We start from the raw sequence: 14,597 nt of genomic DNA, 5'->3' as shown, positions 1-14,597 counted from the left end.
ATAATTATTTACATTTCTATAGCACTTTTCTCACTAGTCAAAGCGCTTCAGTGAGTGGGGAGCCACTAATATGTAGCGCCTACCTGGATGATGCGACGATAGCCATTTTTGCACTCACCACACATGAGCTGTTAGGTGGTGATGTGGTGAGAGAAGTGACCAATCAGAGCCAGGGGATGATTAGGTGTCCAGAATGACTAGACCATGGAGGGCAGCTCAGCCTGAACATCGGGATACCCCCTACTCTCCATGAAGGGTGCCCAGAGATCTTTAATGACCACAGAAAGTCAGGACCTCGGCTTAATTTTACGCCCATTTTACTGAGCATTCACCAATCAAAAAGCAGAACTCATTGGCATCTGCCTTTCCAGCCCAGTAGTACGGAATTTTTGGAATTTCCATACTTGTGACGAGTGAAAGTGACAGTTCCTGACCAAAAGTGTCAGTGACAAGTGGCAATTCTGAGCCGCTTGACAAATACGGGCACAGAGCTCAGTGACGGGGCAGGCAGGCAGGCCACAATGGCTCCAGGTTGTTATACCCACCAATTTATTGAATTAGAACCAGGCCCGGGTTCCAGTTGTGTCATTTATCTGGGCTAAAACAAACAATCTCCTTCAGCGCAAAGAAGCAAATGACTTGGAGACTCGCTGGAGGTAAAAAGCGTTGGCCAAACGAGTCAGAGTAGCGTAACGTACAAAACTTATTTATAAATGGAAAGCCCACACAGACAAGAATTCCACACCGAGTGTTCTGTCGAGATTTTAATTGGCTGTTAAGTATCTGGGAGTCGCTAATTCAAGGTATACAGAATGGGAATCAGGAATACACAAAAATATTCCATACAGAATAAAGAGAGCAGACCATCTGGAGTGTGAATTTAGTTTGAAGCAAACGCCATTTTTGGGGTAAACGGGTTTAAACAGACTTGCCACACGATAGAATCGGACAAATGTGAAAACCGCTAAGTCACTGGCCTGAAAGTCACGGTCACAACCTGTCTGTGACCCAAAGAGCCGTCCATTTGATTCAAGTGCTTTTCACGTTTCACTTTTATGCAGCAGATTATCAGTTCGTCAAGTTTAGGAGTGTGAGTGGCAGTAAATTATTTTCTTTCTCTCTTTACTTTTTTTCTAAATCTTAGACAAACTGCCATGGAAAAAAGTCGCTCACCAAAGCTCAAGCAGAGTATAGAAAATGTGTAGTGTGTAGAGTCTGTTCATTTAAGATAATAAAAACATGTTAATGTGCAACCTGAGCAGTTGAAATTTGCTACTGGAAAAAAAAGGCCGGGGTGCTGGTGACAAATTAAGAACAAGAAAGGACGGACCTGCCACTGCAGTACAGAATTCATTGCCTGACCGATGCCCACGCCGGACTCCATTCCTTCCTCCGCTGGAGTAAACTACACTTTCTGTGCCTAAGGGCCTTCATGTCTTCACAGTTTGGGCTGAGACATCAGCTTCACCTTCAGGTTCTCTGCCAGCTTGTCCATGAAGTCAAAAGTGTTCAGGTAGTCGGAGCTCTGCACACTGAAAACAGAAAAGGCATATTAGAGTCGGTCACCGTCACGTTCAGCGAGTCTACAAATTCATCCTCTCATTCATTCATTCACCACCTGAACTTGTAATCTTCATTACAGGTGTGACACTAACGGGGCAGAGATAACCTTACTGGGTGGCACAGTGGCGCAGTGGTAGCACTGCTGCCTCGCAGTCAGGAGACCTGAATTTGCATGTTCTCCCAGTGTCTGCGTGGGCAGTCCAAAGACATGCAGGTTTGGTGCATTGGCCATCCTAAGTGTTCCCTACTATGTGTGTCCTGCAGTGGGCTGGCGCCCAGGGATTTGTTCCTGCCTCCCAGGGATTTGTTCCTGCCTTGTGCCCTGTCCGATTTTTTGTAGTCAATGTCGTCAATTACGTCGACTAATCGTTGCAGCCCTAATACATCCATCCATTATTACCCGGTATATATCCTAACTACAGGATCACGGGGGTCTGCTGGAGCCAATCCCAGCCAACACAGGGCACAAAGGAGGAAACAATACCCGAGCAGGGTGCCAGCCCACCGCAGTACATACATACACACATATATATATATATATATATATATATATATATACATATACATATACATATACATATATATACATATACATATATACATATATATACATATACATATATACATATATATACATATATACATATATATATATATATATATATATATATATATATATATATATATATATATATATATATATTTATTTATATATATATTAAAATGTACCAAGCAGTTATATGGGAATAATGTGTTTTTTTTTCTTTTTTTAACAATATTTTCATCTCGATTTTCATTGTACCTTTCTAGGTGTTCTAATTGTTTAATTAAGCCATTATTTACTAATTAATGGGTCTGAGGGTGGCATGGTGGCACAGTGGGTAGCGCTGCTGCCTCGCAGTTAGGATACCCGGTTCGCTTCCTGTGTCCTCCCTGCGTAGAGTTTGCGTGTTCTCCCTGTGTCTCTGGTTTCCTCCCACAGTCCAAAGACATGCAAGTTTGGTGCATTAGCGATCCTAAATTGTCCCCAGTGTGTGCTTGGTGTGCGTGTGTGTGCTCTGCAGTGGGCTGGTGCCCTGCCCATGGATTTGTTCCTGCCTTGCGCCCTGTGTTGGCTGGGATTGGCTCCAGCAGACCCCCGTGACCCTGTGTTAGGATATAGCGGGTTGGATAATGACTGACTGACTGACTGACTGACAGACAGATAACCTTATTGATCATCAGGGGAAGTTACCATCACTTTAAGGGGCCACCGGTTGTACAGGAAGCTCTGCTGCAGTGTTTTGAGGTTCCCAGGCCACTAGGGGCAATGTTTTGTTTAGCCTCTCGAAATTTCTGGGGTGGGACAACAATCTGCCCAGTAAAACCTGGTGCCTCTAGGGGAGGTCAGGGTTTGATGAAGTCATCCAAGACCCCTGTAATTGCTTACAATGGAGTATCTGGGCCGCCTTTTGAAAGGAGCTTTGTTCCTTTGGTCTGGTGAGCTTAGAGTGACGGAGGACGCTGGTGTCATGGACTCGGCTTGTCACAGACTGAGTAAGGAGAGCAGGGAGAACACAATTAATAGAGTAGCCAGGGCTTACTATTGTTAAACTGAGCCTGGTATCTCCAGCCTGGAGCTCCAAGTAGGTGGAGTTAAACTGTACAACAGTACTTGACATTATGCGAGTCAAACAGCCACTCCCACAACCCTAATGTTAAGCATGGTGCAACAGGGCGGAGCTCTCGAGGTCTGCAGCTGGACTGTACTGGTGCCTATTGGAATCAACTCCACCTACCTGGACCGCCCATTTGAGCCAGCTCCACCTACTTGGTGCTCCAGTGTGGAGGCTCCAGATGGCAGACATATATACTTGGTTTACCTAGGCTGTGAATGCAGAGATGTTCTGCTATTATTCTCTTTTTGTTGTAATCTGCTGTTCCCCTGTATTACGTATTGTTCCTCTTGGTAGTCCTACAGGTAGAACTTCCCTTCACTAATCCTCCTCCCTGTAATTCGGTTCCTTTGCAAATCAGGCATTAGTGTTCTTAGGGGGGTCCCAATCTTGCTGCACTCCGCACCTCATCTCTCTTCACACCCATCTCCCTAATACACCACACCATGAACAATAATGGGGGGTTCCCGTGAAAATGTAATTGCATTAAAGCCATACATGGGAAGGGTCCCTCATGAAGTCCAGATAGTGAAGAAACAATAAGAAGATGGAGGGGAGGCCATGCAGTTTGCACCCCCACACTCTTGATAGTCGCCTCCCAGGTGCACCACATCGAAGCAATAACTTTATCCCCCATGAAGTCGTGATCACTATGGGGGGGGGCTGGATTTGGCGTTGAGTCGTGAGCATGAGAAGGGGGTGAGTTTCGTTTTGTGGGGATTGAGAGAAAGCCCGGCGTTTAGTTCCAGGACCACAAATCCAGTTTTTAATTCTGAGTTTTTCGAAGCCTTTCCAGTAGAGGTACGTGACTTATTAAAATGTCACTTGCTTTTTCATTTTATGTTTCTCTTTCCTTTATTGTCTGACTTGTACTGATTAACACGGGATTTTAAAGGTACGATGAGGTGCTTAGCGCCTCATAAGCGCGAGGTAATCTTTCTGTGATTCAGCATTTTCACTAATCCAGCACAAATCAGGTCCCAGTGGTGCTGGCTTAGCGAAGGTCTACCTGTAAAATCGCTCTTTTATTATTATTATTATTATTATTTTGGACTCCGGTGTTGATGTTGGAGTTTGGGGACAATAAAGAGTGCCCCTTAAGACCATACAGGGTGGCAGGAAAAAAGGGCAAAGAGCAGCCCATGAACGAGGGACACCCCATCAATAACAGTGAGTGCTCAGCCCACTGACACAGGCGACAGAAATAGGAGACCACTCTCCAAATGTCGAGCGGAAGTCCTTCTTATTGAGGTTCTGCCCATGACCATGGCCAGTGGTGGCCCTCATTGCGCTGGAGTCGGGTTATTTGAGAATGGAACCCCAAAGCAGGCGATAACTCCATCCAAGGTTAAATTCCGGCACAAGATTGATGGCCAACGAGTACCATAATGGGAGGCTGAAAAGAACTTTGAAGACACAGAAAGCTCAAGAGGTAAGCAGGTGGGGTCCATGAAGTCTGCTTGGAGGATTCAACTCACTCGTTTTCACTCATTGTGGGTCAACTAAAATTTGCCAAATAATAAAACCTGCACAACTTTAACAAGTCGGGAGTCCATGCACACTCCACACAGACAGCAGGCTGGTGGCACTGGAGGTAAGCTGTTGGCATTACCCGCTATGCCACCACGTTAAAAAAGCTCAAGCACTTACTTGGGAAGCCCTTTAATGCAGGCTGCCAGGTCCTTTGTCATGAAGCCCGATTCAATGGTTTCTATGCAGACTTCCTCCAAAGAGTTGGCAAAGACCTTCAGTTCATTGTTCTTATCAAGATCTGCTCGGTGTGCCAGTCCACGGGTCCAAGCGAAAATTGAGGCTAAAATATTTGAACAACAAATAAATAGACACCTGAATTAATAAATGAACCGATCACTTAAGAGGCTGCTGCCGTGTAAGATGCCCACCCTTGCCATTCCAGTTACGACCGGCTGAAAGTCTTCCCTACCCGAGTGGAAAACTTCTCTTTTTACTCGGCTTGCCCATGAATTTGAATCCAGTCTTTCACCCTCCACGGACGTGAGACGGAGAACATCGAGAATCTGAGCGATTCTCTGCCTACTGACGGTGAATTAAAGAAGGCGGGCTTGAATACATTTGATAAACTTTATTAATCCCATGGGGAAATTCAGAGTTAGGTTAGGGAAAAAAAAAACGGTGTTAGCTCTGTCCACATTGGTAAAACTCAAGGTGAGTGTTTCTGGTCCCGTGGGTGCACAGGGATGCCATAGCCACTAATATTTTGGGACATTTTTTATACCAAGGTCCCCTCACATTTTAGCCTGTTTAGCAAATGTGATTCTCTCTGCTAGTTTTCTCTCTCCATTGAGTCAATGAGGGTTGTGTTCCAGTTTAGGAAGTTAGTCCAGTGAGGTTAGGTTTAGGGCAGTGGTTCCCAACCTTTTTTTGGCCATGCCCCACCTAGGCCTCTCTAAAATCATGATGTCCCCCACTGTAACATATACCTTATTCTTATTATTATCTATTCAAAAAGTGAACTCCTACTCACATGGGAGAAGCCCATAATGTTATTAATTTGGTCTAAACAAGCTGCCAAAGAACATGGAAACAAAAGAGGGAAAGGATAGCTGAAGTACTGACAAAGAAATCACTAAGAAATTGTTAAAAAAAAATAATATCATATGAAGTAATATGAAAATACAGGAAATACAGTTTTGAAAACATATAATAAGAGACGTCAGCCAGTCAGTTATCGTCCAACCCGCTATATCCGGACTACAGGGTCACGGGGGTCTGATGGAGCCAATCCCAGCCAGCACAGGGTGCAAGGCAGGAGTAAATCCCCGGGCAGGGCACCAGCCCACCACAGGGCACACACATACACACACCAAGCCACTGCGGCCCTCCAGGACTGACTTTGCCCACCCCTCCTCTAGAGAGTAATGAAGTGTTGCATGAAGCAGGTGAGACGTTCACTGTGGGCTGTACACTGGACAACACAACTACCACCACCACCACTACTACTACTGGAGTGCTGGCATTGTGGTCAGGTTTACGTTCTTCTTCAGTGCCTAACACTGTGCACTTAGGGAATAACGTCAGGTGATTTAGGCAGATGTCCCCAAAGTGTCCAATCTAAGTAACAAGGGACAGATTTGTCAGGGTGCTGCACTGTATGTGGAAAACAACATGGGACACCTACTAGCTCCTTTTCTTCTCCCCCTCTATACTTCAATTTATGTCACTCAGACAAGCTTCCAGAGTTTTCCTCCATTAGATTGTGGTCAAGTGATAGAAGTTGTGCAGAGTATACTGAAGTTCTTACCTGAATGACTGATCAACGTGTTGCTATTCCCAGGACCGCAATAAACAGGAATGTATTAAAATAAAGAATTCCATTCTCTCTCTCTATAAGTACTCAATACAATACAATACAATTTATTTGTTGTATAGCCCAAAATCACATAAGGTGGGCCACAATGGGCTTTAACAGGCCCTGCCTTTTGACAGCCCCCCAGCCTTGACTAGGGTGTTGTACCGTGTTAGCCATTATGAATGTAGTGAGAAGTCAAGCAAAATGACCCCTTTTATTGGCTAACTAAAAAGATTACAATATGCAGGCTTTCGAGGCAACTCGGGACCCCTTCTTCAGACGAGATGTCATATAGAAACTGAAGTCCTCTGTGCTGATATACACACTAGGACAGTTAACAATTATTTGTCCTAGAGTGTATATAAGTACTCCCATCTTCAGGCGGACTCCTTCACAATCGTACCCACTCACCCATTCAGTGGGCACGATCTGTCCCTTGAGCGCCGATCCTTCGCTCCATCAGGGACCCCTGACCGTGCTGACCTCTCTCTTACAGCTGGCTGGCTCGTCCGCTTTCTTTCGCCTCCAATGCTGGGCTCTCGCTCTCCCAGCCTCTTTCCTTTCAGTTTCTTTTTTCCCCCCTTCTCCGCACTCACGCTCCTACTATATATAATGGTGACGTGGCTCAGGTGTGGCGATTAACAGCTCCCGGCTTCAATTACAGATGAGGACGATTCCTCACCAGTGCACTTAAGCGAGGAAACGCCCGCATCAGGCAGCATCGGAGAACCACTCTGGCCACACTACCATGCCCCCTCTTTAAGATTATCTATTTAAAAACTGGGCCATGGACCCGCTATACCCCATGAACCCATTAAGGTCAGCCACTATAATGGAGGGTGAGGTGCTGGATTCTTATAAATACCTGGAGGTCCACCTGAAGAGTCGACTGCAAAAGGGGGGCAACACAAACTTTCACTGGCTCATTTCACCATAGTGTGCTAAGAGGCACTCGTCAGACTGCATAGTACCTCTGCCCATCATGCCCATCTTCACCCTGGTCATTTATAACTTACAGATTGGCATAAGGGCAAGATTTCTTTCTTTTATTATATCGCTATAATGTTTGTACAGTTTTGGGTTGTGCACCTGTGTTTGTTTTAGATTCCTTTGCACTATGACAAGGAAGTTGCTGACGGATTTGAAATTTCCCTTTAGGGGACCAATGGCGTTGTATTTATTTATCTGTCTTGATTTTTTTTTACCTACCAATCGGGTTGGTCGAGGTCTCCTTGCCTTGCTGATGCATGCGGTAGTGACGCGTTACGGTGCCATGAGCAGCCTCTGCTTCCACCGTCTTTCCATCTGGGCACACCAATACACTTGTCATCATTCCCAAAGAGCCGTATCCTTAAAAAAAGAAAATGTTAATAGATACACGTTTCACAAATACTTAAGATGTATTATACTTTATTTTTTTTTTTCATTTCCTGTTCTATGAACCTCCATCCGTTTCATGATATGCTCATTTCAACTGAAGGCTGTAGTGACCCAGAGCTTATCAAGGTTAGCATTGAGTGCAATAAGAAGTCAACCTGAAGAAGTGCCAGTAACTCAGAATGAAATGAAATGATTTTCTAAAATAGAAAAAAAATTGGATGTGAGCATCAGTAGGCTTTGCGTCCTCGGAACCAAGTTACCCAAACTCTTCTCTAACATTTCAGTAGTTATTTACCGCTCTGATGCTGATCTTTCTGATCATAAAATAGGTCATTACGATAGCAATTGGCGAGAAGAATTCATAATGACTTGCAGAATTACTGGATTTGAGGGTTCCTCTAGGGGGCCTCTTTCTTTTGCACAGTTTGGCTCAAAAACGAATCAGCGCCTCATCATCTCATAACAGGATTAAGTTTCGAGTTTCATATTTTTCCGTCCAGCTGTTTTAGCTCTAGACCAGGGTGTCGAACTCCGGGCCCGGAGGGCCGCAGTGGCTGCAGGTTTTCATTCTAACCTTTTTCCTAATCAGTGACCTGTTTTTACTGCTAATTAACTTCTTTTCCCTTCATTTTAATCACCTTGTTTTTAAGGATTTAGTCCTCTGAATTGATTTCTTTCTTCATTAAATGACAGCCAAACAGAAATGAGATGTGAAACGAGCCAATAGATGACCAGCTAAACTGGGATTTCAAACTCCAACCAGGTTCCTAATGAGAAGCTGATTCTTGCTGTTAATTAAACCCGTTATTTAATTCCACGGCTTGTTGTTGCTCTCATTAGGCCACAGCAGACGTCCCCACAACTGTCGATTTTCTGTTTTTTCGAAGAACACCTTGAAAATGTTTGGGTGACCTGGGAGATGAACCTTACTGAGACCTTCACCTTTCTTTATTTTCAGATATTGTGTGATGGGCACAGGTGAGCTGGTCACGTCCTGCTTGTTTTGTGTCTCCTTGTTGTTTGGCTGCCAATTAAGGAAAAAGAGACAACTAAGAGGCCCGAGTCAAGTTAATTAAAACTAAACAAAAGAAGAAAAATTACCAGCAAAAACTGGTCACTAATGAAGAAGATGATTAGAACGAAAACCTGCAGCCACTGCGGCCCCCCAGGACCAGAGTGTGACAGCCGTACTCTAGACCATCCTCATGGACACACACACAAAGACAGGCATACACTCATTGTAGAGATATCGATGTTTTTGGTATTATGGGACCCTAAAACGACGAGATCCGTCGAAAACCAGAGATCGAAATTTTCGACGAATCGGAAGCTTTCGCTCCCCCGCCACAGATGATTGGTTATGGTGGGGGCAGGGCGCAAAGCAAAAATTACATTCTCTTTCCTTGAATGCGCTGCAGTTGTGACACAAATGCATGAAACAAAATGTGAAATCGTTAAATCTGAACAGCAACATCTAAAAAGATGTTCCTCAAAACTCAACAGGCTTTTTAACATTTATACCAAGTTTTATTCGACAGAATACATGTGTGTGAATGAGAAGGAGGTCAGAGGAATGGTGAGTTTGCAGGGAGCTGGTGAAGGTGGATGAGTTTAAATACTTGGGATCAACAGTACAGAGGAATGGGGATTGTGGAAGAGAAGTGAAGAAGAGAGTGCAGGCAGGGTGGAGAAGAGTGTCAGGAGTGATTGGTGACAGACGGATATCAGCAGGAGTGACAGGGAAGGTCTACAGGACGGTAGTGAGACCAGCTATGGTATATGGGCTGGAGACGGTGGCACAGGAGACAGAGCTGGAGGTGGCAGAATGAAAGATGCTAAGATTTGCATTGGGTGTGACGAGGATGGACAGGATTAGAAAGGAGGACATTAGAGGGTCAGCTCAGGGTGGGAGACAAATTCAGAGAGGCGAGATGGCGTTGGTTTGGACATGTGCAGAGGAGAGATGCTGGGGATATTGGGAGAAGGATGGCAAGGATAGAGCTGCCAGGGAAGAGGAAAAGCGGAAGGCCTAAGAGAAGGTTTATGGATGTGGTGAGAGAGGACATGCAGGTGATGGGTGTGACAGAGCAAGATGACGAGGACAGAAGAGATGGAAGAAGATCATCTGCTGTGGTGACCCCTAACGGGAGCAGCCGAAAGAAGAAGATGACGACCAGGTTTTATTCAAATTCGGTGCTTTCACATATAATGCGAAAAGCGCCTACTATTGTCATCACGTCTGTTGGCCTGTCTGTATGAAACACCTCTTTTAAATCTGAAATGCTAATTCTTCAAGGGAATTTGCCAGGAATGCTCAATTTTCGTTGAGATATGTCATATATATATATATATATATATATATATATATATATATATATATATATAATAATACACAGAGTGTTGTATAAAGTTTTGAAATGTGTACTTTTACTGTTCCAGCGAATTTCAGCAGGTTTCCCTCCTGCAGCCCATGGTGCAATCCTACAGCAGAGCGTCCATGTTCATTTGACCTTGGCATCAACTACCCATAAGCCATTGCAAATGTGTTGTATTATGTCAGCTTCTGTCTGTTGCAGGTACTGCGTCATTTTCATATTACCTCTACTTTTAGATTTAGACTCCTGCTCTCTATAAAAGTTGTTTCAGCCAACACAAGCCCTCCGTTTTCAACCACATGACATTGTAAAGTGCTGTTAAAGAAAAAAACCTACAAACACATGTAATTACATTCTATTATCATTGGTATTTTTGGGTTTACGACTATTGATGTTAGATATGACAGAGGAACAGTGCTGGGCGGGTTACAATGGTGGTGTAATGGTAAGAGATTACGTCGTTGTCTTCTTCTTCTTCCTCCTCTTTATCTTTTCCTACTTCTATGTGTGGTTGATGTGCTCAGTCCTGCAGTCGCCAGTCAAGCTCTCTTCCTTCAGATCTTTTTTTACTTTATCCATCCACTTCCTCTTTGGCCGCCGCACTTTTAATTCCATTTCTATCTTTTGTCCACATATTCATCGTCTCTCCTCATCACATGTCTGCACCACCTCAATCTACTCTCCGGCACTTCCCTGGATTTCTCTCCCGCTTTTGTTGTGCCTCTGATGGTCTAATTCTGTTCTGTTTTTGTAACTCCACACATCCATCTCCACATTCTCATGTCTGCCACATCTAGCTTGAGCTCCCTTCAGTGCCCCGTGTCTCAGCTCCACCTGACCTTTAACCTTCGCCTTAATTCTTTGATCACACAACACTTCAATACCTTCTTCCAACTGTTCCATCCAGACTTGACTCTATGGGTTATCTCAGCATCCGATTTTCCACCTTGGGCCACCACTGATCAGAGTTATTTCAACTTATCTACTCTTTTCAGTGGCTCTCCGTGCAGGCTAACTTCTGAATTCTGATCATCACTAAACCTTACATATTCGGTCTTCTTCCTATTTATCTTCAGTCCTCAATCTTCCAAAGCCCCTTCTCCATTCTTCCAACCTCGTCTGCGGTGCCTCACAACACAACATCATCAACACAAAACCTGTGCGGGGGGGGATTGGTCTTTTATCCTACAAGTCAACACATCCATAACCAGATCAAAGTGGTAAGGATTTCAAGAAAACCCCTGGTGCAGACCTACTCGAACTGTAAGAGATTTACATCTGCAACCCCAAATTAAAATAAAAAACTCTGGGTACATCACGGCCCTACCCAGGCAGCTTAATGCCGTGCCAAAACAGAAAGGGCAGTGCTCAAGTAAAGAAAAGATTTAATGAAATGGACAGGAACCAAATACACATTCCCCGTTTGGAAAAGCAAGCATGCTTACCACTACACTACCAGTCCAACCCAAGCGGCACTCATCATGTACTGTAAGATCAGACCACAGTATGCCACTTGCTCCGACCACCAGTTACCCCTGCCATCAACAGCACTAGAACAATCGAGACGAGATCAGGCCAATGATCCCAACAAGTCCTCTCCACTTGTTTCTTCTAAAATAACATCAAGTCGAGTTTTGAAAGTCCCTCAAGTCTTACTGTCCACCACACTACTTGGTCGCTTATTCCAAGTGTCTGTCGTTCTTTGTGTAAAGAAAAACTTCCTAATATTTGTGCGAAATTTCCCCTTCACAAGTTTTCAACTGTGTCCCCGTGTTCTTGATGAACTCATTTTAATTCTTGCTCCACTGCACTGATTCCCTTCATCATTTTAAACACTTCAGTCAGGTCTCCTCTTCATCTCTGTAAAGGCTCAGCTCTTTTCATCTTCCCTCATAACTCATCCCCTGTAGCCCTGAATCAGCCTAGTCGCTCTTCTCTGGACCTTTTCTAGTGCTGTTATGTCCTTTTTCTAGCCTGAAGACCAAAACTGCACACCCAGGACTCCAGATGAGGCCTCACCAGCGTGTTATAAAGCCTGAGCAGACCCTCCTGTGAGTTATAACTCCACATGTCAAGGCGCTATATAACCTGACATTCTGTTTGCCTTCTTCATGGATTCTGAACACTGTGTGAGAGGTGAGTCCACTACGACTCCTAAATCCTTCTCATAAGGTAGACTCTTGATTTTCTGACCCCCCCATTGTGTATTCAGACCTCACATTTTGACTTCCTATGTGTGATTCTTTACATTTACTGACATTCAATTTCATCGTCCACAAATCTGCCCAAGCCTGTCTGCTATCCAAGTCCTTCTGTGATGATATAACGGATTCCAAATTATCTGCTAATCCTGCTATCTTGGTATGATCTGCCAACTTAACCAGCTTGTTCCTTAGATTCCTATCTAAATCATTTATAGATATTAAAAATAGCAGCGACCCCAGCACTGCCCCCCCTGCTGATCACCACTCTTAACATCGGCCAATTCTGATGAGGTTTCTCTGCTTCCTGTGTCTGAGCATGAAAACAAGATATGTAGTGAGAAGAACCTCGCTGACAAATTTCAAGTCAATGGCTGGAAAAACAAAGCTGGGCATAAACAACAAAGAAAGATAAAATGGACTTGAAAAGATGCTGAGATCATGCTGTACCTTGAGCCACAGAATCGGACTGCACATCTCCATCATAATTCTTGCATGCCCAAATAAAGCCACCTTCAGACTTCATCGCCTGTGCGACCATGTCGTCGATTAGTCGGTGTTCATACCAGATGCCCTTTGCTTCAAACTGTGATTTATATTCCCTTTGAGAAATAAAAAAAGTAAGTATGAAGTGGCCTCATATCCATATATAAAAACATATTAGATTAGATAAACTTTATTAAACCCATGGGGGAAATTCACATAAAAGTAAGACTTTGAAATAAGCAAGGCCTTCCCTAAAAAAGACACACGCCCCGTCCATTTTGCAATGCACGATGGGATTTGTAGTTTCGTTTTTCCAGGTAAAAAATGATTTTCTACTCCAGACTGTGCGATATCTTCTTCTTCTTTCTTACTGTATAAAAGCGTTCGGGATTGTCCTTCCATCCCGTGAGTGGAAAGCGTAGCGGTATTCCGCTTATCACAGACTTACTACTTGCGGCTTGCGGTACGAAGCGACAAGATGTGCGCAGAGTTCTGGTGCTCCCATCGTTCCTTTGCTTTTGTGCGCGATGCGCTGGAAAAATAGACAAAATTATGTCTCTGGAAATAATTAATGTTGATGGAGTACAAATGCCTCACCGCGTAGTAAATATCAGGGGGGTTCAAAAGGGCGACCTCAATATTGAAAAAAAGTTAAAATTTCATCAGAAAAATAACAGAAACTACGAATATTAAAGTAATACCGCTCAAATGCAATATACCCAAATTAATGAGTTTGTATAAAATATCAAATTGATCTACATATTGAATTGCCTTAAGAAGTAGTCAGCTCAAAAGTCGGTGGCCTTAAAAGGCGGGTCAGCCTAGTATATATATCCATCTATTATCTAACCGGCTATATCCTAACTACAGGGTCACGGGGGTCTGCTGGGGCCATTCCCAGCCAACACAGGATGCAGGGCAGGAAACAAACCCCGGGCAGGGCGCCAGTCCACCACAGGATGCACACACACACACACACACACCAAGCACACACTAGGGCCAATGTAGAATCGCCAATCCACCTAACCTGCATGTCTTTGGACTGTGGGAAGAAACCTACGCAGACACGGGGAGAACATGCAAACTCCACACAGGGAGAACCCAGAAAACGAACCCGGGTCTCCTAACTGCGAGGAAACAGCGCTACCACTGTGCCCCGTGCCGCCCTATAATATATATATATATATATATATATATATATAAGCATATAAAAAATTTGCACACCTCTGGATAATACACATATATTTTTATAGGGTCCTTAGTCCTTACTGTCAAATGTACAAAGTCCAGTGAAATTCTAACATGTGCTAATCGACATGCAACACATTGTGTCACATTTCTGCTAGTCGATGTTCTGTATTCACTGTTTAAATTCATTTTTTAGTCTTCTTTGTTTAATTTCAGGGGCGGCACGGTGGCGCAGTGGTAGCGCTGCTGCCTTGCAGTTAGGTTCGCTTCCCGGGTCCTCCCTGCGTGGAGTTTGCATGTTCTCCCCGTGTCTGCGTGGGTTTCCTCCGGGCACTCCGGTTTCCTCCCACAATCCAAAGACATGCAGGTTAGGTGGATTAGCGATTCTACATTGGCACCTAGTGTGTGCTTGGTGTGTGGG

At 44.2% G+C, this 14,597-nt stretch overlaps 1 protein-coding gene across 1 annotated transcript in view; it reads right to left on the bottom strand.

Annotated features, from left to right (window-relative positions):
- Positions 1-751: 751 nt before the first annotated feature.
- Positions 752-14,597, bottom strand: part of idh1 (isocitrate dehydrogenase (NADP(+)) 1) — a 37,859-nt gene continuing 24,013 nt past the window's right edge. The window contains exons 6-9 of the mRNA XM_039755303.1: positions 12,953-13,104; positions 7,756-7,896; positions 4,869-5,031; positions 752-1,532 (exon numbers count right to left, since the gene is read on the bottom strand). Coding sequence (XP_039611237.1) covers positions 1,439-1,532; positions 4,869-5,031; positions 7,756-7,896; positions 12,953-13,104 — 550 coding nt within the window. The 3' untranslated portion in view covers positions 752-1,438. The remainder of the gene's footprint in view (positions 1,533-4,868; positions 5,032-7,755; positions 7,897-12,952; positions 13,105-14,597) is intronic.

The sequence above is a fragment of the Polypterus senegalus genome, chromosome 6, assembly GCF_016835505.1.
Source record: "Polypterus senegalus isolate Bchr_013 chromosome 6, ASM1683550v1, whole genome shotgun sequence".
NCBI classification, from domain to species: domain Eukaryota; kingdom Metazoa; phylum Chordata; class Cladistia; order Polypteriformes; family Polypteridae; genus Polypterus; species Polypterus senegalus.
This window is presented reverse-complemented; position numbering and strand designations above follow the sequence as displayed.